General features: G+C 42.0%; 1 protein-coding gene across 2 annotated transcripts in view; it reads right to left on the minus strand.

Moving 5' to 3' along the window:
• The window catches only part of LOC138664252 (alpha-N-acetylgalactosaminide alpha-2,6-sialyltransferase 2-like), a 101,915-nt gene that overhangs the window by 41,165 nt on the left and 36,206 nt on the right, over positions 1–24,544 (minus strand). For both annotated transcript variants that reach the window (XM_069750780.1, XM_069750781.1), the window contains exons 2-7: positions 14,391–14,784; positions 11,036–11,201; positions 10,598–10,763; positions 10,371–10,509; positions 7,545–7,648; positions 5,987–6,070 (exon numbers count right to left, since the gene is read on the minus strand). In XM_069750780.1, coding sequence (XP_069606881.1) covers positions 5,987–6,070; positions 7,545–7,648; positions 10,371–10,509; positions 10,598–10,763; positions 11,036–11,201; positions 14,391–14,784 — 1,053 coding nt within the window. The remainder of the gene's footprint in view (positions 1–5,986; positions 6,071–7,544; positions 7,649–10,370; positions 10,510–10,597; positions 10,764–11,035; positions 11,202–14,390; positions 14,785–24,544) is intronic.

Genomic DNA, 24,544 nt, shown 5'->3' on the forward strand with positions numbered 1-24,544 from the left:
ATAGCACCTCACTGCTCTTATTTTCCCATCACGCCTCTCATTTTCCCAATCACATCTTTTATTTTCCCCCTCACATCTCTCATTTTCTCCCTCACACCTCTCATTTTCTCCCTCACTCCTCTCATTCCCCCCTAACACTTGTCATTTCGACCTCACATCTGTCATTTTCCGATCACTCCACTATTTTCCCTCACTCCTCTCATTTTGCACTCACACCTTTTCATTTTCACCTCACACCTCTCATTTTCACCTCAGTATATACATGTTTGTCATCTCCCTTATATATAGTATGCACCTGTGTGTGATCTCCTGTATATAGAATATACCTGTATGTCATCTCCCCTGTATATAGTATATACCTGCTGTGTGTCATCTCCCTTGTATATAGTATATACCTGTATGTCATCTCCTCCTATATATACTATATACTTGTATGTCATCTCCTTCTATATATAGTATATATCTGTGTGTCATCTCCTCCTGTATATAGTATATACCTGTATGTCATCTTCTATATATAGCATATACCTGTATGTCATCTCCTCCTGTATATAGTATATACCTGTAGGTCATCTGCTCCTGTGTATAGTATATACCTGTGTGTCATCTCCTCCTGTATATAGTATATACCTGTATGTCATCTCCTCCTGTATATAGTATGTACCTGTATGTCATCTCCTCCTCTATATAGTATATACCTGTGTGTCATCTCTCCTGTATATAGTATATATCTGTGTGTCATCTCCCCTGTATATAGTATATACCTGTGTGTCATCTCCTCCTGCATTAGACCTCGTTCACACGTTATTTGCTCAGTATTTTTACCTCAGTATATGTAAGCTAAATTGGCAGCCTGATAAATCCCCAGCCAACAGGAAGCCCTCCCCCTGGCAGTATATATTAGCTCACACATACACATAATAGACAGGTCATGTGACTGACAGCTGGCGTATTTCCTGTTGTGAATTCTGTTGTCAAGCTCCCTCCTGTGGTCATGAATGGTACTTCGGCTGGTTCTGTCCATGGGCTTCCTCTGGTGGTTGTGAGTGGAGCTGTGGCTTCTGAGTTTCCTTCTACAGGTGACGAGGTTAATTCGTTAGCTTGCTGCTCTATTTAACTCCACTTAGATCATTGCTCCATGCCACCTGTCAATGTTCCAGTATTGGTCTTGCTCTCTCCTGGATTGTTCTTGTGACCTGTCTTCCCAGCTGAAGCTAAGTTACTGCTTTCTTTCTCTGGTTTGCTATTTTTCTGTCCAGCTTGCTATTTTGATTTTTGTCTTGCTTGCTGGAAGCTCTGGGACGCAGAGGGAGCGCCTCCGCACCGTGAGTCGGTGCGGAGGGTCTTTTTGTGCCCTCTGCGTGGTCTTTTTTTAGGTTTTTGTGCTGACCGCAAAGTTACCTTTCCTATCCTCTGTCTGTTCAGTAAGTCGGGCCTCACTGTGCTAAATCTATTTCATCTCTGTGTTTGTAATTTTCATCTTTACTCACAGTCATTATATGTGGGGGGCTGCCTTTTCCTTTGGGGAATTTCTCTGAGGCAAGGTAGGCTTTATTTTTCTTCTCTAGGGCTAGCTAGTTTCTTAGGCTGTGTCGAGTTGCATAGGGAGCGTTAGGAGCAATCCTGTTGTGAATTCTGTGGCAGAGCTCCCTCCTGTGGTCACAAGTGGTACTTCGGCTGATTCTCTCTGTGAGCTTCTGTTGGTGGAGGGAAGTGGTACTGCGGCTTCTGAGTTTCCTCCCTCAGGTGATCTGGTGAGGTCGTTAGGTGCTTCTCTACTTAACTCCACCTAATGCTTTGATCCTGGCTTCCTGTCAATGTTCCAGTGTTGGACTTGCTTTTCCCTGGATCATTCCTGTGGCCTGCTGCTCTGCATAGCTAAGTTCTTCTTTGCTATTTGTTTGCTATTTTTTCTGTCCAGCTTGTCTATTTTGTTGCTGGAAGCTCTGGGACGCAAGGGTGTACCTCCGTGCCGTTAGTTCGGTACGGAGGGTCTTTTTGCCCCCTTTGCGTGGTTTTCTTTAGGGTTTTGTGTAGACCGCAAAGTTACCTTTTCTATCCTCGATCTGTTAAGAAAGTCGGGCCTCACTTTGCTGAATCTATTTCATCTCTACGTTTGTCTTTTCATCTTAACTCACAGTCATTATATGTGGTGGGCTGCCTTTTCCTTTGGGGTATTTCTCTGAGGCAAGGTAGGCTTATTTTCTATCTTCAGGCTAGTTAGTTTCTCAGGCTGTGCCGAGTTGCCTAGGCAGAGTTAGGCGCAATCCACGGCTGCCTCTAGTGTTGTTTGGAGAGGATTAGGGATTGCGGTCTGCAGAGTTCCCACGTCTCAGAGCTCGTTCTATGATTTTGGGTTATTGTCAGATCACTGTATGTGCTCTGACCGCTATGTCCATTGTAGTACTGAATTGCCTTTCATAACACAATCCACGGCTATTTCTAGTGTGTGTGATAGGATTAGGGATTGCGGTCAGCAGAGTTTCCACGTCTCAGAGCTCGTCCTATATTATTAGTAACTATTAGGTCATTCCGTGTGCTCTTACCCACTAGGTCCATTATTGTCCTACCACCAGGTCATAACAGTACAGGTGGCCATGAAGTGGGCATTCGAGGAGTGGCGTCATTGGCTTGAAGGAGCCAAGCATCGCGTGGTGGTCTTGACGGATCACAAGAATTTGACTTATCTCGAGTCTGCCAAACGGTTGAATCCTAGACAGGCTCGTTGGTCGCTATTTTTCTCCCGTTTTGATTTTGTGGTTTCGTACCTTCCAGGCTCTAAGAATGTGAAGGCTGATGCCCTGTCAAGGAGTTTTGTGCCCGACTCTCCGGGTGTTCCTGAGCCGGCGGGTATTCTCAAAGAGGGGGTAATTTTGTCTGCCATCTCCCCTGATTTGCGGCGGGTGCTGCAAAAATTTCAGGCTGATAGACCTGACCGTTGCCCAGCGGAGAAACTGTTTGTCCCTGATAAATGGACTAGTAGAGTTATCTCTGAGGTTCATTGTTCGGTGTTGGCTGGTCATCCTGGAATCTTTGTACCAGAGATTTGATGGCTAGATCCTTTTGGTGGCCGTCTTTGTCGCGGGATGTGCGTTCTTTTGTGCAGTCCTGTGGGACTTGTGCTCGGGCTAAGCCCTGCTGTTCTCGTGCCAGTGGGTTGCTTTTGCCCTTGCCGGTCCCGAAGAGGCCCTGGACGCATATCTCTATGGATTTTATTTCGGATCTCCCTGTCTCTCAAAAGATGTCGGTCATTTGGGTGGTTTGTGATCGCTTCTCTAAGATGGTCCATTTGGTACCCTTGTCTAAATTGCCTTCCTCCTCTGATTTGGTGCCATTGTTTTTCCAGCATGTGGTTCGTTTACATGGCATTCCGGAGAACATCGTTTCGGACAGAGGTTCCCAGTTTGTTTCGAGGTTTTGGCGAGCCTTTTGTGCTAGGATGGGCATTGATTTGTCTTTTTCCTCGGCTTTCCATCCTCAGACAAATGGCCAAACCGAATGAACTAATCAGACTTTGGAAACATATCTGAGATGCTTTGTTTCTGCTGATCAGGATGATTGGGTGTCCTTTTTGCCTTTGGCTGAGTAGCCCTTAATAATCGGGCCAGCTCGGCTACTTTGGTTTCGCCGTTTTTCTGCAATTCTGGTTTCCATCCTCGTTTCTCTTCAGGGCAGGTTGAGTCTTCGGACTGTCCTGGTGTAGATACTGTGGTGGATAGGTTGCAGCAGATTTGGACTCATGTGGTGGACGATTTGACATTGTCCCAGGAGAAGGCTCAACGTTTCGCTAACCGCCGGCGCTGTGTGGGTCCCCGACTTCGTGTTGGGGATTTGGTTTGGTCGTCGTCTCGTTATGTTCCTATGAAGGTTTCCTCTCCTAAGTTTAAGCCTCGTTTCATTTGTCCGTATAAGATTTCTGAGGTTCTCAATCCTGTGTCGTTTCGTTTGACCCTTCCAGCTTCTTTTGCCATCCATAATGCATTCCATAGGTCATTGTTGCGGAGATACGTGGCGCCTGTGGTTCCATCCGTTGATCCTCCTGCCCCGGTGTTGGTTGAGGGGGAGTTGGAGTATGTGGTGGAGAAGATTTTGGATTCTCGTATTTCGAGACGGAAACTCCAGTACCTGGTCAAGTGGAAGGGTTATGGTCAAGAAGATAATTCCTGGGTCTTTGCCTCCGATGTTCATGCTGCCGATCTGGTTCGTGCCTTTCATTTGGCTCATCCTGGTCGGCCTGGGGGCTCTGGTGAGGGTTCGGTGACCCCTCCTCAAGGGGGGGTACTGTTGTGAATTCTGTTGTCAAGCTCCCTCCTGTGGTCATGAATGGTACTTCAGATGGTTCTGTCCATGGGCTTCCTCTGGTGGTTGTGAGTGGAGCTGCGGCTTCTGAGTTTCCTTCTACAGGTGACGAGGTTAATTCGTTAGCTGGCTGCTCTATTTAACTCCACTTAGATCATTGCTCCATGCCACCTGTCAATGTTCCAGTATTGGTCTTGCTCTCTCCTGGATCGTTCTTGTGACCTGTCTTCCCTGCTGAAGCTAAGTTACTGCTTTCTTTCTCTGGTTTGCTATTTTTCTGTCCAGCTTGCTATTTTGATTTTTATCTTGCTTGCTGGAAGCTCTGGGACGCAGAGGGAGCGCCTCCGCACCGTGAGTCGGTGCGGAGGGTCTTTTTGCGCCCTCTGCGTGGTCTTTTTGTAGGTTTTTGTGCTGACCGCAAAGTTACCTTTCCTATCCTCTGTCTGTTCAGTAAGTCGGGCCTCACTGTGCTAAATCTATTTCATCTCTGTGTTTGTAATTTTCATCTTTACTCACAGTCATTATATGTGGGGGGCTGCCTTTTCCTTTGGGGAATTTCTCTGAGGCAAGGTAGGCTTTATTTTTCTTCTCTAGGGCTAGCTAGTTTCTTAGGCTGTGTCGAGTTGCATAGGGAGCGTTAGGAGCAATCCACGACTATTTCTAGTGTGTGTGATAGGATTAGGGATTGCGGTCAGCAGAGTTTCCACGTCTCAGAGCTCGTCCTATATTATTAGTAACTATTAGGTCATTCCGTGTGCTCTTACCCACTAGGTCCATTATTGTCCTACCACCAGGTCATAACAATTTCCTATATGGTACATTTGTTGCTCTTGTAGTTTGTCTGCTTATTAATCAGATTTTTATTTTTGAAGGATAATACCAGACTTGTGTGTGTTTTAGGGCGAGTTTCGTTTGTCAAGTTGTGTGTGTTGAGTTGCGTGTGGCGACATGCATGTAGCAACTTATGTGAGATGAGTTTTGTGTGGCAACATGCGTGTAGCAACTTTTTGTGTGTTGAGTTGCATGTGACAGGTTAGTGTAGCAAATTGTGTGCAGCAAGTTTTGCGCATGTGGCAATTTTTCCGCGTGTGCAAGTTTTGCGTGTGGCGAGTTTTCCATGCAGTTAATTTTGGACTTGTGGCGAGTTTTGCGTGAGCCTAGTTTTTGCATGTGGCGAGTTTTGCGCGTGGCGAGTTTTGAGTGGCGACTTTTGTGTTTCGACTTTTATGTGGCGAGGTTGGTGTATGTGTGGTGAAATGTGTCCTGAGGGTGGTATATGTGTTCAAGCACGTGGTAGTGTGTGGCACATGTTGTGTGTGTGTTCATATCCCCGTGTGTGGTGAGTATCCCATGTCGGGGCCCCACCTTAGCAACTGTACGGTATATACTCTTTGGCGCCATCGCTCTCATTCTTTAAGTCCCCCTTGTTCACATCTGGCAGCTGTCAATTTGCCTCCAACACTTTTCCTTTCACTTTTCCCCATTATGTAGATAGGGGCAAAATTGTTTGGTGAATTGGAACGCGCGGGATCCAGACGTGTGACTGTGCAAAATTTTGTGGCTGTAGCTGCGACGGTGCAGATGCCAATCCCGGACATACATGCACACACACACATACATACACACATACACACACACATTCAGCTTTATATATTAGATTTATAGCCAGTGAAGGTAAGGAACCCACCTGTTTCTTAAGTAACGCATAAAGTCAGGGTGCAGGATCTTAAAATGTTCTGTTGTCAGGTTCTTCCCAAAATATTTGGCAGGGCTATGGACAGAAAAAAAGAAGGGGGTTAAACTATTTTTATGATAAATGCCTGATGAGAGAAAGTCCCTCTTCTTATTTTTATCTTTTCTTCTATTTATTCTTTGGTAATAAATAACTACAGTAATAAAAAAAACATGTTTTAGTGAGGTTTAATTAGATTTAGTTGGTTTGCACCTTGGCCCCCTGTCACCACTATTTTTTGTAATGTCTTAGGCTACTTTCACACATCAGGTTTTTTGTTTCAGGCACAATCCAGCAAATTTGCTAAAAAACGGATCCGGTGTACATAGTGAAAAAACGGATGCAAACTGATGCACCGGATCCGTTTTATAGCTGGATCCGGGAGGGAGAGAGAGAGAGAGAGATTGAGAGAGAGAGAGAGAGAGAGAGATTGAGAGAGATTTTTTTTCTCCATGTCAGAATCAAAATCAAAGCTTCTGGGCATGCTCAGTGTGTTAAAAACGGATTCGGTCGCCAGAAATGTTCTTTCACACATCAGTTCCATGCGTTTATTGCCGGAAACGTCCCTTCAGGCTTTTTCGCCGGACACAAAAAACGTTACAGGAGACGTTTTTTGTGTCCGGCAAAAAAGCCTGAAGGGACGGATCCGGCACACAACGGATGAAACGCATGTCCTTCAGGCACAATCCGGCAGTAATACAACTCTATGGGGAAAAAACGGATCAGGCGTAAGAAAAAAACTGATCCAGATTGTGCCTGAAACTGCCGGATTGTGCCTGAAACCAAAAACCTGATGTGTGAAAGCAGCCAACTTGATATTATGTTCCTCCTCCAGAATTTCACCTCTTGGGAGAATGATGACCCCCTTTTACAAATTCCTGGTAGTTCCACTCTTCATATGGAGAGGTAAAATCAACAGGAAATTCCACAGCTCTTTACAGACATCGGCACTGTCACCAATGGGTCTAACAATCTAAATTCACTATCATTATGTCCTAGTGTGGGAGAAAGACGGAGAACCCGTAAGAAACTCACGCAAACACCTTGGTGGGATTTCAACCCAAGATAGAGTGCTAACCAATGAGCCACAAAAAAAGAATCAATCATGGCCATCTCTACATTGAGCTGTATAGAAAGTGCAGGGAATACTATACTGGGGCATCTGGGCTCAATTTCTTTCTATGTCTGTGGTTTGGCATTAATATTGGTGTCACCAATATCTTTATTAGAAGCAGTCAGCAAAGTTGTAGCCAGACTGCACCGAACCCCAACATCTAACATCTTTTCTCAGCTAAAATTTTGTAATTGAAAGGTTAGATTTTCCTACATGGTTACTAGAATAGGGTGACATGCCTGGGAAGATTTCAGCTCTGAAGTCTCCACAGTTGTGAATGACTGCAGCTCTGGAGTATAACACAGACTGAAATTAAAGATAAGTAATGTGAAGCATTTAAAATGTCTGCTCCACTTAGCAGGAAATCTAGTTGTACATAATTGAAATTACTGTACTTACTCTTTTCCTTTGTCTCCTCCTTTATCAATGATGGTGTTGGTGAGAGCTCCTAACACCAATAAATAGTCTCTGTCATGATCTGGTAAAACGACATAGCGTGTTTCCTGCGAAAATTAAGGTTTATAGTAAGAACCCTGGTAATTATCAGGTCGCAATACTAGCCTTACAACCTAATTTATCCACACAGGCATTCATTAAGATATTCCTCAGGGGTGGGGCATGCGGAAATGCACAAAAGGAGACTCTGAGGCCCTGGACTAGATATAATATATAAGATTTCATTTTTTTCCAGTGAGCTCCGTTAAAAATCTAATGAAAACATTATATTCCGTTGAATGACAAGTAAACCACAATATTTACTGAATGGCTCCAGGGAGAACTCAAGTGACACTCTCTCCAAATTAGTGATGAGCATGGACAGATGACAGCATGTGAGTCATCAGCTGTGACAGGCAGTAAAAAGGTTACCGATGGTCACAGGCATTGGCTGATGAAAGTACTACTCTCATAATCCTACGCCTGGTCTTGTTGATGGCAGCGAGAGCAGACGTATAATGATGAAAGTATTCGTCCTCCGGTGGCTGTGCAATGAATAAATTAAAAAAAATTAAAAAAATGCTCAGTGTCTGGTGGAATCATGGTTGAGCAGTCGCATAATGCCACCACTCAGCCATTCAATCGAGATGTAGCTGAGTTGGCCTCTTCATGGAACAAATGTTTTGTCATTGGACAAGTGAGGAATATGGTATTTTATTTTTAATTTTACAGCAATAAATGGGTAAAAGAGGGTGGTGAGTGTTTATTTTATATAAAGGAGTCTGTTATTATTTCAATTTAAGGACTTTACTCTGTGTATGTTTTACTACATATTTCTGGGGCGGCTACAGACTGATATTTTTAGGCTGGGAAGGGCCAATATCAATGGACCCTTCCCAGTCTGAGAATACAAACACCAGCTGTCTGCTTTAGTTTGGCTGGTTATCAAAAATAAGAGCAACCCCACACCGTTTTTTTTTAAATAATTTATTTAAATAATTTTAAAAAAATGCATGGGGATCCCTCTAATTCCGATAACAATATAAAGCTGACAGCTGAGAGATGCAGTCTGCATCTGTCTGCTTTAGTTTAAAGGGACACTGTCACCTGAATTTGGAGGGAACAATCTTCAGCCATGGAGGCGGGGTTTTTGGGTGTTTGATTCACCCTTTCCTTACCCGCTGGCTGCATGCTGGCTGCAATATTGGATTGAAGTTCATTCTCTGTCCTCCGTAGTACACGCCTGCGCAAGGTAATCTTGCCTTGCGCAGGCATGTACTATGGAGGACAGAGAATGAACTTCAATCCAATATTGCAGCCAGCATGCAGCCAGCGGGTAAGGAAAGGGTGAATCAAACACCCAAAAACCCCGCCTCCATGGCTGAAGATTGTTCCCTCCAAATTCAGGTGACAGTGTCCCTTTAACTGCTTATAAAAAAAAGTCTAAGTTATTTATTTAACCCCTTCACCATCTTGGGTTTTCTGTTTTTGAGTTTCCGTTTCTTGCTCCTCTTTTTCCCAGAATCATAACTTTAACTTTTTTTTTTCCGTGTTCACTAAGTGCTAAATCTGACCTGCCATTATGATTCTCTAGGTCATTTCGAGTTAGTAGATAATAAACATGTATAGGTTCTTTTTTAGTTAAGTGGTGAAAAACAAATTCAAAGTCGAGATTTTCCGAGACCCGTAGTGTCTCCATTTTTCGTGATCTGGAGCTGATGTTTTTATTTATACCATTTTGGTGTAGATAAGATCTTTTGATCTCCCATTATTGTATTTTAATTAAATGTTGCAGTGATCAAAAAAACGTAATTCTGGTGCTTTGATTTTTTTTTCTTGCTACTCCATTTACAGATTGGATTAAGTTTTTTATACATTGATAGACCGGATGATTCTGAACTCGGCTATACCAAATACATGTATTTTATAGATTTTTTCATTGTTTTATTTTGAATGAGGCAAATGGGGGATGATTTAAACTTTTATTTTTTTATATATTTTTAAAAAAAATTTTTTTTTACTTTCTACTAGCTTCAATAGTCTCCATGGTAGACTAGAAGCTGTGATCTTCTGATCGCTTGTGTTACACACACAGCAGAGCATCAGACCTGCTATGCAGAAGCAGAAATACTCACTTGCTATGAGCATAATAATAAAACACCATATTGCTCACATGTCCGACAACAATCTATTTGTCCCATGAAGAGGCCAACTCAGGTATATCTGGATTGCATGACTGAGTAATGGCTTGGTGCAACCTCTCAGCCGTGAATCCAGGAGACACTGAACTGAGCTTGAGAACTCAGCTACAGTGCTGAGCTCTGAAGTCAAAATGTGACCAGAGTTCTCAGGCTGAGCTCAGTGTCTCATGGATTCATGGCTAAGCTGTCAAATCATGCCACTGCTCAGCTATGCAATCCAGATGCAGCGGAGTTGGTCTTTTCGTGTCCACTATGCATGAATGTGCGCCTGCGGATCACCCGCAGACACTGACATGCAGTGCATCTTTCAGGACCGCAGCATGTCAATTCCTCTGGTAGTCTCCGCCACAGAAATTGAAGCAATAGAATGTATTGAATGCTGCAAATCTGCACGGATAAGAGAACACATGCAGATTTACCTGCGTTCAATAAAAGGCAGCGTTTTAGACGCAGCAAAAATATGCCGCCTTCAAATCACTGCTACATTTGGATCTTAGGGACATACTCTTAGGGTGACTCTTTTATTGTATTGCTAGGATGCCTATTGTCAAACTACAGATAGCAATACTAACCAGTGTGTATATCTTACCGGTGTTCTAGGAACTGCCTTGAATCCACGGTGGCCATATGCATATAGTGAGTTCATCAATGTATTTGTAGAGAAAGAATAAAACGAAGTTCGGTTGCCAACGTCCTTCTCAAAACCTTTTGTAATGGCGCCATTCATCCTGCAAGATTAGCCAATAACTAGAAGATGAGAAAGGCATCATTTATGGCCTCCTTGATGGATTTTTTTTACTTGAAGCTATACCATACCTGAAGACATAGTCATGGGAATCAATCTCTTGTCCCATTCCTGATCCATTTAAAATGCCACCATTGCCCACCACGGCGCATCGAATACAAGGTGACTGCCCTTGCCAGGTGTCGAACATGTAGGCATTACCCGTAGAGTTCAGCAGATTCAGAGTTTTATTAATAACTGGAGAAATATATATAAGAACATATTAGTTAGGTGAACAGTTTACATAAGGGTGACTACCATGACTTTGTCTGTGTTACATGGGTAGATTATTTACTTAAGGAAGTAAACAATTTATGATTTTGAAGTTTTAAGTATCTTGTGAAGGCCTTTGATAAAGACTACTAGTGTAGATGTCCATTTTGGAACATCTTAGTCACAGTTTCAGATCTTTGTGATGCTTTAAATGTAGACATAGAACATACGGTCTATGGAATTAGTAAGAAGCTTACTCTCCCAGGTGACTCCCATCCATCCTTGAGCTCCACTGTATTTCTTAAGTCTTTCGTATTCTGACTCTTGAGCATGTTTCTTCCACTGCAAAACTGGTATTTTTTCCAAAAACATATTTTGGAACTCCTTACTCCGTAGCTTATCTCTTATGCGGTTTGGACATTTCTGCAGAGATATGAAGGTGAAGAACTAATTGATTATGAACAGAGGTTGTCCAAAGCTTTCTTCAAAATTCTATACTTTTGAAGTATCATTGTTTGACACCCTTATATAATGGGTATGGAAAGTATTCAGACCCCTTTAAATTTTTAACTCTTGGTTCATTGCAGCCATTTGGTAGATTTAAAAAGTTCATTTTTTTCTCATTTATGTACACTCTGCACCTCATGTTGACTGAGAAAAACAGAAATGTAGACATTTTTGCATATTTATTAAAAAAGAAAAACTGAAATATCACATAGCCATAAGTATTCAGGCCCTTTGCTCAATATTGAGTAGAAGCACCCTTTTGAGCTAGTACAGCAATGAGTCTTCTTGGGAATGCAACAAGTTTTTCACACCTGGATATGGGGATTCTCTGCCACTCTTCCTTGCAGATCCTCTCCAGTTCCGTCAGGTTAGATGGTGAACGTTGGTGGACAGGCATTTTCAGGTCTCTCCAGAGGTGCTCAGTGCTTTGGCTGGGCCAGTCAAGAATGGTCACAGAGTTGTTCTGAAGCCACCCCTTTGTTATTTTAGCTGTGTGCTGTGGGTCTTTGTCTTGTTGGAAGGTGAACCTTCAGCCAAGTCTGAGGTCCAGAGCACTCTGGAAGAGGTTTTCATCCAGAATATCTCTGTACTTGGCCGCATTCATGTTTCTTTCAATGGCAACCAACCTTCCTGTCCCTGCAGCTGAAAAACACCCTCATAGAATGATGCTGACACCACCATGTTTCACTCTTGGGATTGTATTGGGCAGGTAATGAGCAGTGCCTGGTTTTCTCCACACATACCGCTTAGAATTATCACTAAAAAGGTCTATCTCGTCTCATCAGACCAGAGCATCTTATTTCTTATTATCTGGGAGTCCTTCATGTGTTTTTTAGCAAAATCTATGCGGGCTTTCATATGTCTTGCACTGAGAAGAGGCTTCTGTTGGGCCACTCTGCCATAAAGGACCGACTGGTGTAGAGCTGCAGTGATAGTTGACTTTGAGTTTGGCTGGATGGCCAGGTCTAGGAAAACTTCTGGTGGTCCCAAACTTCTTCCATTAAAGGATTATGGAGGCCACTGTGCTCTTAGGAACCCTGAGTACTGCAGAAATTTTTTTGAAACCTTGGCTAGATCTGTGCCTTGCCACAATTTTGTCTCTGAGGTCCTTGGCCAATTCCTTTGACCTCATGATTTGGCCTGACATGCACTGTGAGCTGTGAGGTCTTATATAGACAGGTATATGCCTTTCCAAATCAAGTTCTATCAGTTTAATTAAACACAACTGGACTCCAACGAAGGAGTAGAACCATCTCAAGGAGAATCACAAGGAAATGGACAGCATATGACTCTAATACAAGTGTCTGAGCAAAGGGTCTGAATACTTATGACCATGTGATATTTTGTTTTTCTTTCTTAATAAATTTGCAAAAATTTCTACATTTCTGTTTTTTTTCAGTCAAGATGGGGTGCAGAGTGTACATTAATGTGAAAAAATGATTGTTTTTTTAATTTACCAAGTGGCTGCAATGAAACAAAGAGTGAAAAATTTAAAGGGGTCTGAATTTTTTCCGTACCCACTGTATTTCCCAACTATTCATTTCTTGAAGACCTTATCTTAACCTTGGCCCAAACAATGAGCTTTATATTCTTTGAGCAGTAGGCTGTTAACTGAGCTAAGACAAAAGTAGGAAGAACTTCTCATATACAGGCTCTTAGTATAAGAAACCTTTTTTGGCTGTGACTCAACATGGCTGATTGGGAGATCCTTGAGTTGTGCATGTGAAGATTGAGTTGAGAATGTTGTCAGACAACACAAAACATAATCCAAGGTGGTTGTCTATGTTTGTCCACTTAGAAGAGTTTAAAGATTTGTTTGCTGCTTCCCATCGGTGATATCAACTAATCATCACAGGGCCTCTTTTATGAAAAGTTGATTGTTGTCTTTTTGTTAACATAAATTCTGATCATGTAATACTATGACAAGTACTACAAAGCTGCTTTTACCAATCTGGCTAATAGCAGATGCTCACCTTGTCAGGAACTCACTTTACATGCCCAGGTACAACTTTGCCCACATTCTCATGTTCTTCAACCATGGCTTTGTGGACATCTAGATTTACCTTCCTATAACCATCCTATTGTCCTCGCCTGTCCCCAGTCATGACGGTTATGTAAGCCTTTACCAATGACACAGTAATCAGTTCTGCTCCAGGATGTGGGAATTTTCAACTTTTCTTCCTCAATCACTCAATCAGTTACATTTTGGGAAAGTATTTGTTCTCTCAGTATTTTTTTGTCTGTGTCACGGTGTCTGGTGACGTGAATATATCACCAGGTGATTCATGTTTACAGAAGAAACACGTACACAGAGCTCTTATTAGGTTCCTCTACTAATAAAAGTCACAGAACCATAATTAAATCCATAAACAGCAGCTGCATGGATTCAGAAGTACTTAGGTGTTAATAAGTTAAGTGTTAATTAATAGGAAAACACATCCATCAACAGCCTACTGATATTTTTAAGAGGAAACCTGATCCATCAACTGCTTGCTGATGGTTTGCAAAATAAATAAGAAAGAAATAAGATTTACAGCACATTTTACATTAGATTACTTTATTACCAAAGTTAATCAATGTTGGCCACTTTAATATCTAGGTGGCCATGTAGTAGTTGTACCAATAAGAAATATCAGCGTTATATATTTAGGGGCTAATGTGTCATAGATACAGGTTCTACAGATGCTATGGGAAAAGATGAGACTTATTGACGTTATCACCTATTTGACTATGGGGGTATGTGAATTTGCACTCTCTGTTCCAGAATGGAGGAAAAGCCTTGTAGGCTTTTGTCAGGAGAAATCAAAACAATAAATAAATTCCTCTAAGGTTTAATTTGATTTAATTTTTACTGGGTAACCATCTTTAGATCTCATTCCAAAGAAGAGGCAGCACCGTGAACCCCATCATCTCTCCCCTCCACCCTATCCAAGTATCATGATTACCCCCATGCTCATGGAGCATCCTGAACCAAGTAAAATTCTAATGTTTTCAATCCCTAACAGATGCTTCACCGACACTGACAAGCAACAACCAGCTAAAATCTGATATCAAACAATGGAAAAATTAATTTGTAGCATTCACATTTCAAAATTTTGGACTTACAGAATGGACATGCGTCTCATCAGTTCCATACTTATTTCCCAAGTAGTCAAAGGTTGTTGAGGGCGAACTCTTTTTGGTTGGCTCTGGAATAGGTTTTGTAGTTATTGCATTCTGTGGTTTGGTCTTAACATTTGGTCTTTGGGTGGTCACATGTGATTTTGCCAACTTATTTTGAAGCTTGATGGAATTATTTTGAGGTTTAGAGATTGTTTTTGTATTTTTCCCGGTGACTGTAGATGACTCTCTAACATTTTCAATTGGTTTTGGCGAGAAGGTTGTGTTGGCACCCTCAGGTTGTAGGGACTCTGTAGAATGCTGTATGGTCATCTCTGGTCTTTCTTCTTTTTTTTCTATTATTTTAGAATCAATGTAGTTTTTTATCAGGTCTATTTGGCTGTAAAAGAGGATCAGATGAGGTCAGGCAGATTGAATACTTTCTTGAGATCAATCAAAATACCTACAAATTCTAAAATGGTTGATCAAGTTCTCCTCTAATAGTGGGTAAACTAGCCTTTCAGCAATAGAAGTTAAAGTCCTTCATGACCAGTCTCGACTATGGGGCAAAACACCTATATAGAAAAAAATACCATAAATATATTGATCATAAAAAACAAAGAATACCAAACATAATATATCACCCAAAAGAAGTATTCAAAGTAAAGGCTAGTACAAAATGTTAATTTTTTACTAGCCTTTACTTTGAATACTTCTTTTTGGTGATAGACTATGGGGCAGTCAACTCCCCATATGGGGCAGCGGTTACTTTACTCCCTGCTTTTTTTTTGTAACCATAACTCTGCAGGATCCAGTGCAAAAATCTAGGAATACCCCCTGCTTGTACAGGGTCTGTCACACCAGACACTGTGCAATCTTCAGATGCAAGAAATGTTGCATAGTTTGGTGGCAGAAGAAACTTGCGAGAGTAGATTCTATGGGGTAATTCAACTTTTATCTTCACAGAAAATGAGGTACATGCATCAGCTTCTTAATAAAGCATAACAGGAAGTCTGAAGGACCTTTTACTAGAGAGAGAAAGTGAAACCAAAGTACAACAAGTATATGCATTACATTCAACTAAGCATATAAAAGTAATAACATCACCATCTACTGTCAGAAAAGTGTAAACTCCTCCTGCACACAAATAAGTCTGTATCTGTGCATATCTGCCAACACCCTTTCTCAACAGTAAGGACTTAGTCAGTTAAGCCTAATTTCTTCATCAGTCTTTGATGTCTTTCAGCATTCATTGCCTTTGTGAAAATATCTGCTGTCATATCTTCAGTTGGGCAGTACTCTAAATTTAGGATTCCTTGTTCCTGGTGATCTCTCAAGAAGTGAAACTTCACATCAATGTGTTTAGTTCTTGGATTAACTCTTTCCATCTGAGCAAGAACTAGACATCCTTGATTGTCCCACTCGGTAATGCTAGGTACTCGCCCAAGCATCGCTGTAGTCACGGTGCATTTCCGGGATTATTCGGCTGGTCCTCGGGTCCCCGTCCTGCCTGTTTGGCGCACTTTAGAGTGCCAATCAACATGCAGGGATTGTCTGCCATGCACTGCAATGCCGCAGCCATGTTGGTTGTGGCATTACAGTGACCAGCTGGCCGCACAGCGTCATCTGGTCTATAAGAGACCTGCCGCCGTCCTGCTCGTCGCATTCAGCTCCTGATTCAGACAGGGTAGGGAGAGGTGCTGCCGGTATAGGGTCAGATTTGGGGGTTTATCAGTTAGTGTGGGTATACCATCTTTGAATACATAAATCCAGCTAAACCAACAGTCCTTCTAAGGACTAATTACGGCGTATATAGATTGCAGTGCTAGGTATGCAGGGGAGTGTATGTGGCTCTATACATATTAATGCAAGGCATGCAGGCACTGTATGTGGGTATATAGATATCATTGCAGACAACAAGAGGGTCCAATCCATTACTGTCTGCTGCTGCCTATTAGTCTATTACATATATTGACTGAATATCATACCAATTGAGAACTACTGAAGGATCAGTCAATTGAGTAATAGAAATATCAAAATGTTATTAGACAATAATACATGTTATAACCACAGAGAATTAATAAAATAGGACTATACATGTGTATATAGGAACAACCAACTATGACCAATTATAGCAGATGTACCATAGCATATGTCAATTTCATAACCGTATTGATTCATTGAAGAAACAATCCATATGTCTATGGTATATCCCAATAAATGAACACCATGACAGAAGATTATAACATGGCTATGATGCAGAAGGGACCACGAATATCTAACATATTACATCAATGAATAGTATGGTCCCATTGGAGGAGATGCCTATGAGGCTGCAGTAAATTATAAGTAGTAATACCAAAAATAATAAGTACATATACAGTCCTCTGTTGAACATTCAACAGCAAGCTCCCCCGCAACTGCCACCCCAATTAGATAATTACCTGTGTCCATTTAAGGAGATATATGATACTGCTGTATCCGCATCTCAACGCACATATCACCGCCGCTCACAGTTTCATCAGGAGGTGTAGTAGCCTACTATGTCTGTCCTTAAATAGCAAACCGCAAATGAGGTAATTTGCTGGGCCTGTGTTCCAGCGCACAGCCGCCATGTTGCGGCGTCACGGAGGGGGCGGCGCTCAGCAAACATATCACCCAGTCACATGATCCGGTCATGTGACTGGAAATGTAACCAGGATGACACGTCGCTTTAGCGAGGCACCTCCACACCGAGACCCCACAGCGCACACGCCGCTATGCGCACCACTGGTATAGACGTGTACTGAATTTTAAACAAAGACCAACTCCCCCCATGTGTGTAACCAGATTATTAAGCATAACGCCTATATAACCAACAAGTGTAGTATACATGGCTATAAATATATTCAAGCTAGCTTTAATAGTACAATAACATAACAGTCACTGCATATATAGCTTATATAGACAAATATTTACAATATAATCCATAACAGTGACATAAAATGTCATGTGCATAAAATGATTATAAAAAATATAATTGCACATAACAAATTTGCTTATTATACCTTATTCAATATTATAGTGCCAACATTATTGAAACAATCTACATTATACAGCAAATTTGTACTGCATTTACACAAAATACATAAAATTAAATAATACCTAAATATACAATAAGAATATATGTGAAAATAAAATCACTAGTGCATATAAATATACATCAATTAGACATATAATTAATATTGATAGGGATCCATATAATTTTCATAGTCGATGTTTTCTACAGTTTCTTTTAAAAGCCAAGTGGATTCTCCCAGCGTTATTTCTCTCACCAGAACCCTAAGTTAATGATAAGTTACTAAAGAAAGACAGACATGTAAATAAACAACATAGCACATATAGCTAGGGATGTTAAAAATAAATCACCCAAACCAAAATAAAATTCACACTACTCTAAGAAAGGTTTGAAGCTCAAAAATTCATTTAAACCCTTGGGGGCCACAGTATCCAGAACCACCATCCACTTAGTTTCTCTCTTCAACAATTCTCTTTTTTAATCACCTCCCCTAATGCCCAATTGTACTTGATCTATACCCCTCACTTTCAGATCATTTGGATTACTGTTATGGTAAAGCCTGAAGTGTTTGGGGATAGTTTTCAAGCTCTCAATATCTTTTTCCAATTTTGCATTCATGATGTCACAGACAAGTTCCATAATGCGTGTATGCATCTGGCGAGTAGTCATCCCAACTCAAATAAGGCCGCAAGGACAGAGTGCATAGCAGATGATATTTTCTGTTTTACAATTGATATTGTAAGTGATGGAAAAAGTCCTATTGCCACAACTATTCACAAATACCGTTGTTCTTTCTTCATACTTACATGCTGAACAGACCCCACATTGGAAAGAACCCCATCTAGGGCCAGCTTTGTCAGAAAAAAAGGATTTTTGAGGTGCCACATAGTAGCTACGTGTAGTAGCTACGTGTGATTAAATCTTTGAGATTTCTAGACCGTCTCCACGTTACTGCCGGATAATTAAGGATATGCTGTTTCAAGTCATCATGGGCCAGTAACATCATGGGCCAGTTTGCCAAGGATCACCATAATAGCTTCCTTTGAGAGTTAACGTTAGTAATTGACCTAACAGGTTGTTTATTTATTGGGGTTCTACTTTTTGATTCATGTAACAGCTGTGTTCTTTGTGTGAACTTAACCCTTCTATAGTCTGCTCTAATGACTTTATGATTGTAGCCTCTCATTTTCAAATTATCTTTTAAAATATTGGCCTTCTGTTCAAAAAGCAAATCATTAGAACAGATACGCTTCAATCTCAAAAACTGGCTAGTTGGTACAGACTTGAAAGTCTGAGGGTGGTGTGACGATTCAGGATGCAGTAGTATATTTGTGGCAGTGGTCTTACGAAACACATCGGTTTTAATAAAACCTCTTACGTCTTTTTCCACACTCACATCAAGAAAATCCACTCTGTCCTTGCTGTACTTCCACGTCAGGTGGATATTAAGGTGGTTGTGATTGAGCCTATCAAGAAAAGAATTGAGAGAGGATTCAGAGCCCTGCCAAATGAACAGTATGTCATCAATATATCTAGACCATGAGATCACAGCATCAATGCCCTCCAGATTTTGTACAACCACCCTTTCCCACAGCCCCAGGAAAAGATTGGCATACAAGGGCCCACACGTCTCCCCCATAGCCGTTCCCTGGAGCTGTAGGAAGTACCGGTCCTTAAAAGTAAAGAAATTATGCATCAAAGTATAAATGTAAAAGGTCAATCACAAATTGGATAAGATCATCATCCAAATTTTTCATTCGTAAATAGGACATTGATGCTGGGATCCCATGGTCATGCCATATGGACGTATACAACGCCTCCATATCACAGACAACCAGGAATATGTTATCCTGCATTTGTATGTCATTAAGTCTGTTAAGTATATCAGTCGTATTTTTTATGAAGGATGGAAGCGTTTCTGCACATTTTTGCAGATAATAGTCTATGAATCTACACACTTGTTCTGACAGACTCCCCATACCTGACACAATAGGTCGCCCAGGTGGACTATTCGCATTTTTATGGATTTTGGGTGTTACATAAAGCGTGGGGATAACTGGGTGATGCACAGTCAGTCCTTCAAACATTTTTGGAGTAATTACTCCTTTATCTCTACCTGACATCAGTATAGAGTCTAGTTCAAGTTTGAATCGATTTAGAGGGTTACGGTCCAACTTTCTGTAGCAGTCTGTCATGTTCAGCTGCCTAAAGACTTCACACTCATACATCTCTACAGGCCAAAGCACAACATTTCCCCCCTTGTCAGCTGGTTTAATTACCCAATTTTTTATGTTTTTCAATTCTTTAATTGCTCTATTCTGAGTTGATGACAGATTAAATGTGGATATTTTTTCAGGGATTTGAGCCATATCCTCCCTGACCAATTTAACAAATATGTCCACATTAGGACATAGTCTCAAAGGGGGGAAATGTTGCGATCGTGCATGCAGATATGTTGGTCCATGTGCAGTGTCTGATGCTCCCTGTTCAGCTAGGAGATCTTCAAGATCGGCCAATGCCTGTTGCTCACTAGTTGTAGGGAAAATTTGCTTAGATTGATTAGCAAAATATTTTTTAAAAGACAATTTTCTGGCAAAAAGTTCAAAGTCCTTAATCGTATTAAATAAATTGAAGGCAGCTGGCGTTGCAAATGTCAACCCCTTCTCTAGTACCTTAGTCTGTGCCGTTGTAAGGGTAATATTTGACAGATTAATTACCTTTAATTTTTCCAATACCGTTTTTCGCGTTTCACATACGTCCTTGTTCTTGGTGGAGGGCAGGGTGTAGCAGATATGTGGGTTGGCCGATCTGAACTGTTGTCCTCCCCTACCCCACTCCACTTTCCTAAAAAACGTTTTCCACATGATTCCTCTGACTGGATAGAAGTTACAGAGGATGAGCATGAGACTGACTATATTGACCGTATATGCCTAGCCCCAGGTAACAGGGGCTAGGAATATTTTTTTTTTTGTATCTTAATCCTGATTATTTTATTCCAAAGCAATCTAGAGCTCTCTTCATTTTTTCTCCATTTGGTTGTTGACACTGCAGACTACAGCCAGATCCTTTTCATAGTACAGCATGAAAATACAGCAATTTTAAATGGGTTTGCCCATCCCAGCCACGACATCTGAGTGCGCTGAAAATTCTGCCATTTTATGTGGTACTGTAGAATTTTTTTGGAATGTCATATACAATTTATAGACACCATTTTGCTGCCCAAAAAATATTTAGCTGCCAAAAAAATATTTAGCTACAGGGCAGATATTTTAAACTGGGCTTTGTCCACCACACGGATCACATGTCATTGTGCTCAAAATTGTGCCATTTCAGGCATCCATAGAATTTTTTTTGTTGTGTCATAGCCTACTTATTGACACAATTTTGCTGGCCAATAAAAAAAAAATACAGGCCAGATATTTAAAATGTACTATCTCCATCACACGCCTCATCTATCTGTGGGCTACAAATAGTGGCATTTCAAGCTTCCATTCACCTTTATTTCTGTGTTACCCTAGTTCCATACACTATTTTGTGGTAAAAAAATAAAAAAAATACAGGCCACATATTGAACAGTGTGTTAGGTCCGTCAGACACCTCATCTATCTGTGAGCTACACATTTGGGCATTTCAGGCCTACATTCTCCTTTTTTTGCTGTGTGTTACCCTAGTTATATACACTATTTTGGGGTAAAAATATAGGCCACATATTAAACAGTGTGGTAGCTCCGCCAGACGCCTCATTTATCTGTGGGCTACAAATTATGGCATTTGAGACTTCCATTCAACTGTTTTGCTGTCGGATACCCTAGTTCCATATACTATTTTGCGTTATAAACAAAAAATACAGGCCATATATTGAACAGAGTGGTATCACCGTCAGATGCCTCATCTATCTATGGCCTACAAATTGTGGCATTTGAGGCCTAGATTCAAGTGTTTTTGCTGTATGTTACCCTAGTTCTAAACACTATTTTGCGGTTAAAAAAAAACGGCCACATATTGAGCTGTGTGGTATCTCCATCAGACGCCTCATCTATCTGTGGGCTACTAATTGTGGAATTTGAGGCCTATGTGGCACCCCAGGACTCCGGTTGCCACAATGCCATTGCCTCCCTCTCCGGGGGTGATGTCATGCCTGGAAGCAAGGAGGAGTCCCCTTACCAGGTAACGCCAGCATCCAACACTTTTTCCTTACTCCTGACCAGAAGAGGGAGCTCTAACACCCAGTTTCAGGGGAGCTTCACTATATGTTCTGGCCTGGAGGCGGAGTAAGTGAGTCTGAGAGAGTGGGAGGAGAGAAGAGAAGTCGAAGAAAACCTGGGGAGTGGAGCTGTAACCAAGCTCACGCCAAAGCTGAGAGCTAGAAACCGGACACCGGAGTCCGTGGTTGCGCAGGTACTGAAGTCCCGGCAGCTAAATCTGGAGGGCAGGAGACTGCAGGTCTCCTGGCTCATTTAACACCCAGCAGCACAGCAGCATCCCAGAGGTCAAAGCCGCCATAAAGGAGGGACACCTGTAATGGGCTCAAGCTGCCTGCCATGTGGGCACTGTTTTATTTTAACTGCCAGACAGTGAGAGGAACTTGAGCAAAGCTTAAAGCAGCAAGAAAATAACAGGACAGCGCAGTAGGAAGGCCTCCAAACTCACCTGGCTAGGTGTATCCTAAATTGCTTCCAGGCTGCCCGGATCTTCATTACCAATTGTTACCCGTGCCCCGGACTGCACCTTCAGACATCGAGTAAAGGTAAAGAAAACTACAGCCCATGTGTCCTCCAGTCACCCTCAGTACTGCACCCCAACGTCCACGATCCCTTACAACAGTATCGGTAGCCCTGGGGCCCCGCACCACCTGTGGGGAGCAGAACCATCCCAGCTGTGTCACCATCTGCCCCAGCGGTCCCCTTAAGCAGCGTTGGCGATCCATTGCCAAACACCACAGGTAGCATCACATTAAATCCCCTATAAACTTTCCCTCCTTATTTTATTGTGTGCCCATGGCCACGGACCGGGTCACTGCTGCTGTGACAACCCCCTGAAGAACTGCTCGACCCGGAGAGAGTACCCCGCGGCCCTAGCAGGCATCACACCTCCACTCAACTGTTTTTGTTGTGTGTTACCCTAGTTCTATACACTATTTTGCGGTAAGGAAAAAATACATGCCACATATTGAACAGTGTGTTATCTCTATCAGATGCCTCATCTATCTGTGGGCTACAAATTGTAGCATTTAAGGGCTCCATTCAACTGTTTTTGCTGTGTCTTACCCTATTTCTATACACTATTTCCTGTAAAAAAAATTAAAAAAATACAGGCCACATATTTAACGGTGTGGTATCTATGTCACATGCCTTATCTATTTGTGGGCTACAAATTGTGGCATTTTAGGCCTCCATTCAACTGTTTTTGCTATCTGTTACCGATGTTCTATGCACTATTTTGCATTAAAAAATACAGTCCACATATTGAACAGTGCGCTATGTCCGTCAGAGTCCTCATCTATCTGTGGCCTACAAATTGTGGCATTTGAGGCCTCCATTCAACTGTTTTTCCTGTGTGTTAGCCTAGTTCTATACACTATTTTGCATTTAAAAAAAGAAAAAAGGCCACATATTGAACAGTGTGGTATCTCCGACAGATGCCACATCTATCTGGGCTACAAATTTGGGCATTTCAGGCCTACATTCACCTTTTTTTTGATGTGTGTTACCCTAGTTCTATGCACTATTTTGCGGTAAAAATACAGGTCACATATTGAACAGTGTGGTATCTCCATCAGACGCAGAGGCGTAGCTAGATCTTTTGCCGCCCGGGGCTGTTCCCGAGTTTGCCCCCACCCACCCCCCCCCGGCTCAATACACACAAAGGTTACCAAAAATGGTTTTCCTGTTTTGTAGAACTTAAACTGGGCCTAATGGTGTCACCCCCACATGCCAAACCTGTGACTTAATACCACCACACCATGACCAGGCCACATAGTGACCGAATAATACTACATACAAGGGACAAATACCACAACACCATTTCCAGACCACATATTACCACCACATAGTGACTGAATACTACAATACTGATCAGTAATAAAAAAATAAAAAAACACAATACAATCACCATACAATCACCATAAGTGCCAGTATTCACAGGAGATCTGTACTTAGTATGCAGTGTCTGTGTAGAGGTAATACAGAGATCACTGGTGACATTATACACAGGACCTCTATATAGTATACAGTGTATAGTGTCAGTGTATAGGTAACACTGACTCACCAGTGACGTCTCTAGGTGAAGTCCTTCATCTTTCATCCAGCACAGACCGCCATCATTCCTTTCAGCCAGGACTCGTTTCTGCAGGAAATAACACAGTTATCTCGAGCTCCGCTTGCAGAACACATTACTTAATTTTTCACAACTTCTACATTACATCACATGAAGAAAAAAAGGTGACATAGTGTCACTCTGCAAAGTAACATGACCGCCCCCCCATTTAAAACAGTATACTCAAAAAATAAAATAAATACATCACTGCAGTAATAATATCCCTTAATTAGCCCCTATGGTAACACTATTCCCCACCCTGGCCCCATTTATCTCATTCCTGGCTCCAGCCATATGTTCTCGCATCCTGCCCTCATGAGTATCCATTCTACCCCATATGATCTCCCCATCCTGCCCCACCAGCCTCCATCGTATCCGTCCTGCCCCATGATCCAATCCTGCCCCGTGTCTCCAATCATGCCCCGTATCTACATTCTGCCCATGCCTCAAGTCCTGCCCCCAGTGTGTCCAGCAATCTGCCCCAGTGTGTCCAGCATATTATCCCCATGTTGTCCAGCAATCTGCCCCAGTGTGTCCAGCATATTGCCCCCAGTGTGTCCAGCAATCTGCCCCAGTATGTCCAGCACTGCCCCCAGTGTGTCCAGCAATCTGCCCCAGTGTCCAGCATTGCCCCAGTGTGTCCAGCAGTCTGCCCCGGTGTGTCCAGCATATTACCCCCAGTGTGTCCAGCATATTACCCCCAGTGTCCAGCATTGCCCCAGTGTGTCCAGCATATTACCCCCAGTGTGTCCAGCAATCTGCCCCAGTGTCCAGCATTGCCCCAGTG

This window comes from Ranitomeya imitator, chromosome 2 (genome assembly GCF_032444005.1).
Source record: "Ranitomeya imitator isolate aRanImi1 chromosome 2, aRanImi1.pri, whole genome shotgun sequence".
NCBI classification, from domain to species: Eukaryota; Metazoa; Chordata; class Amphibia; order Anura; family Dendrobatidae; genus Ranitomeya; species Ranitomeya imitator.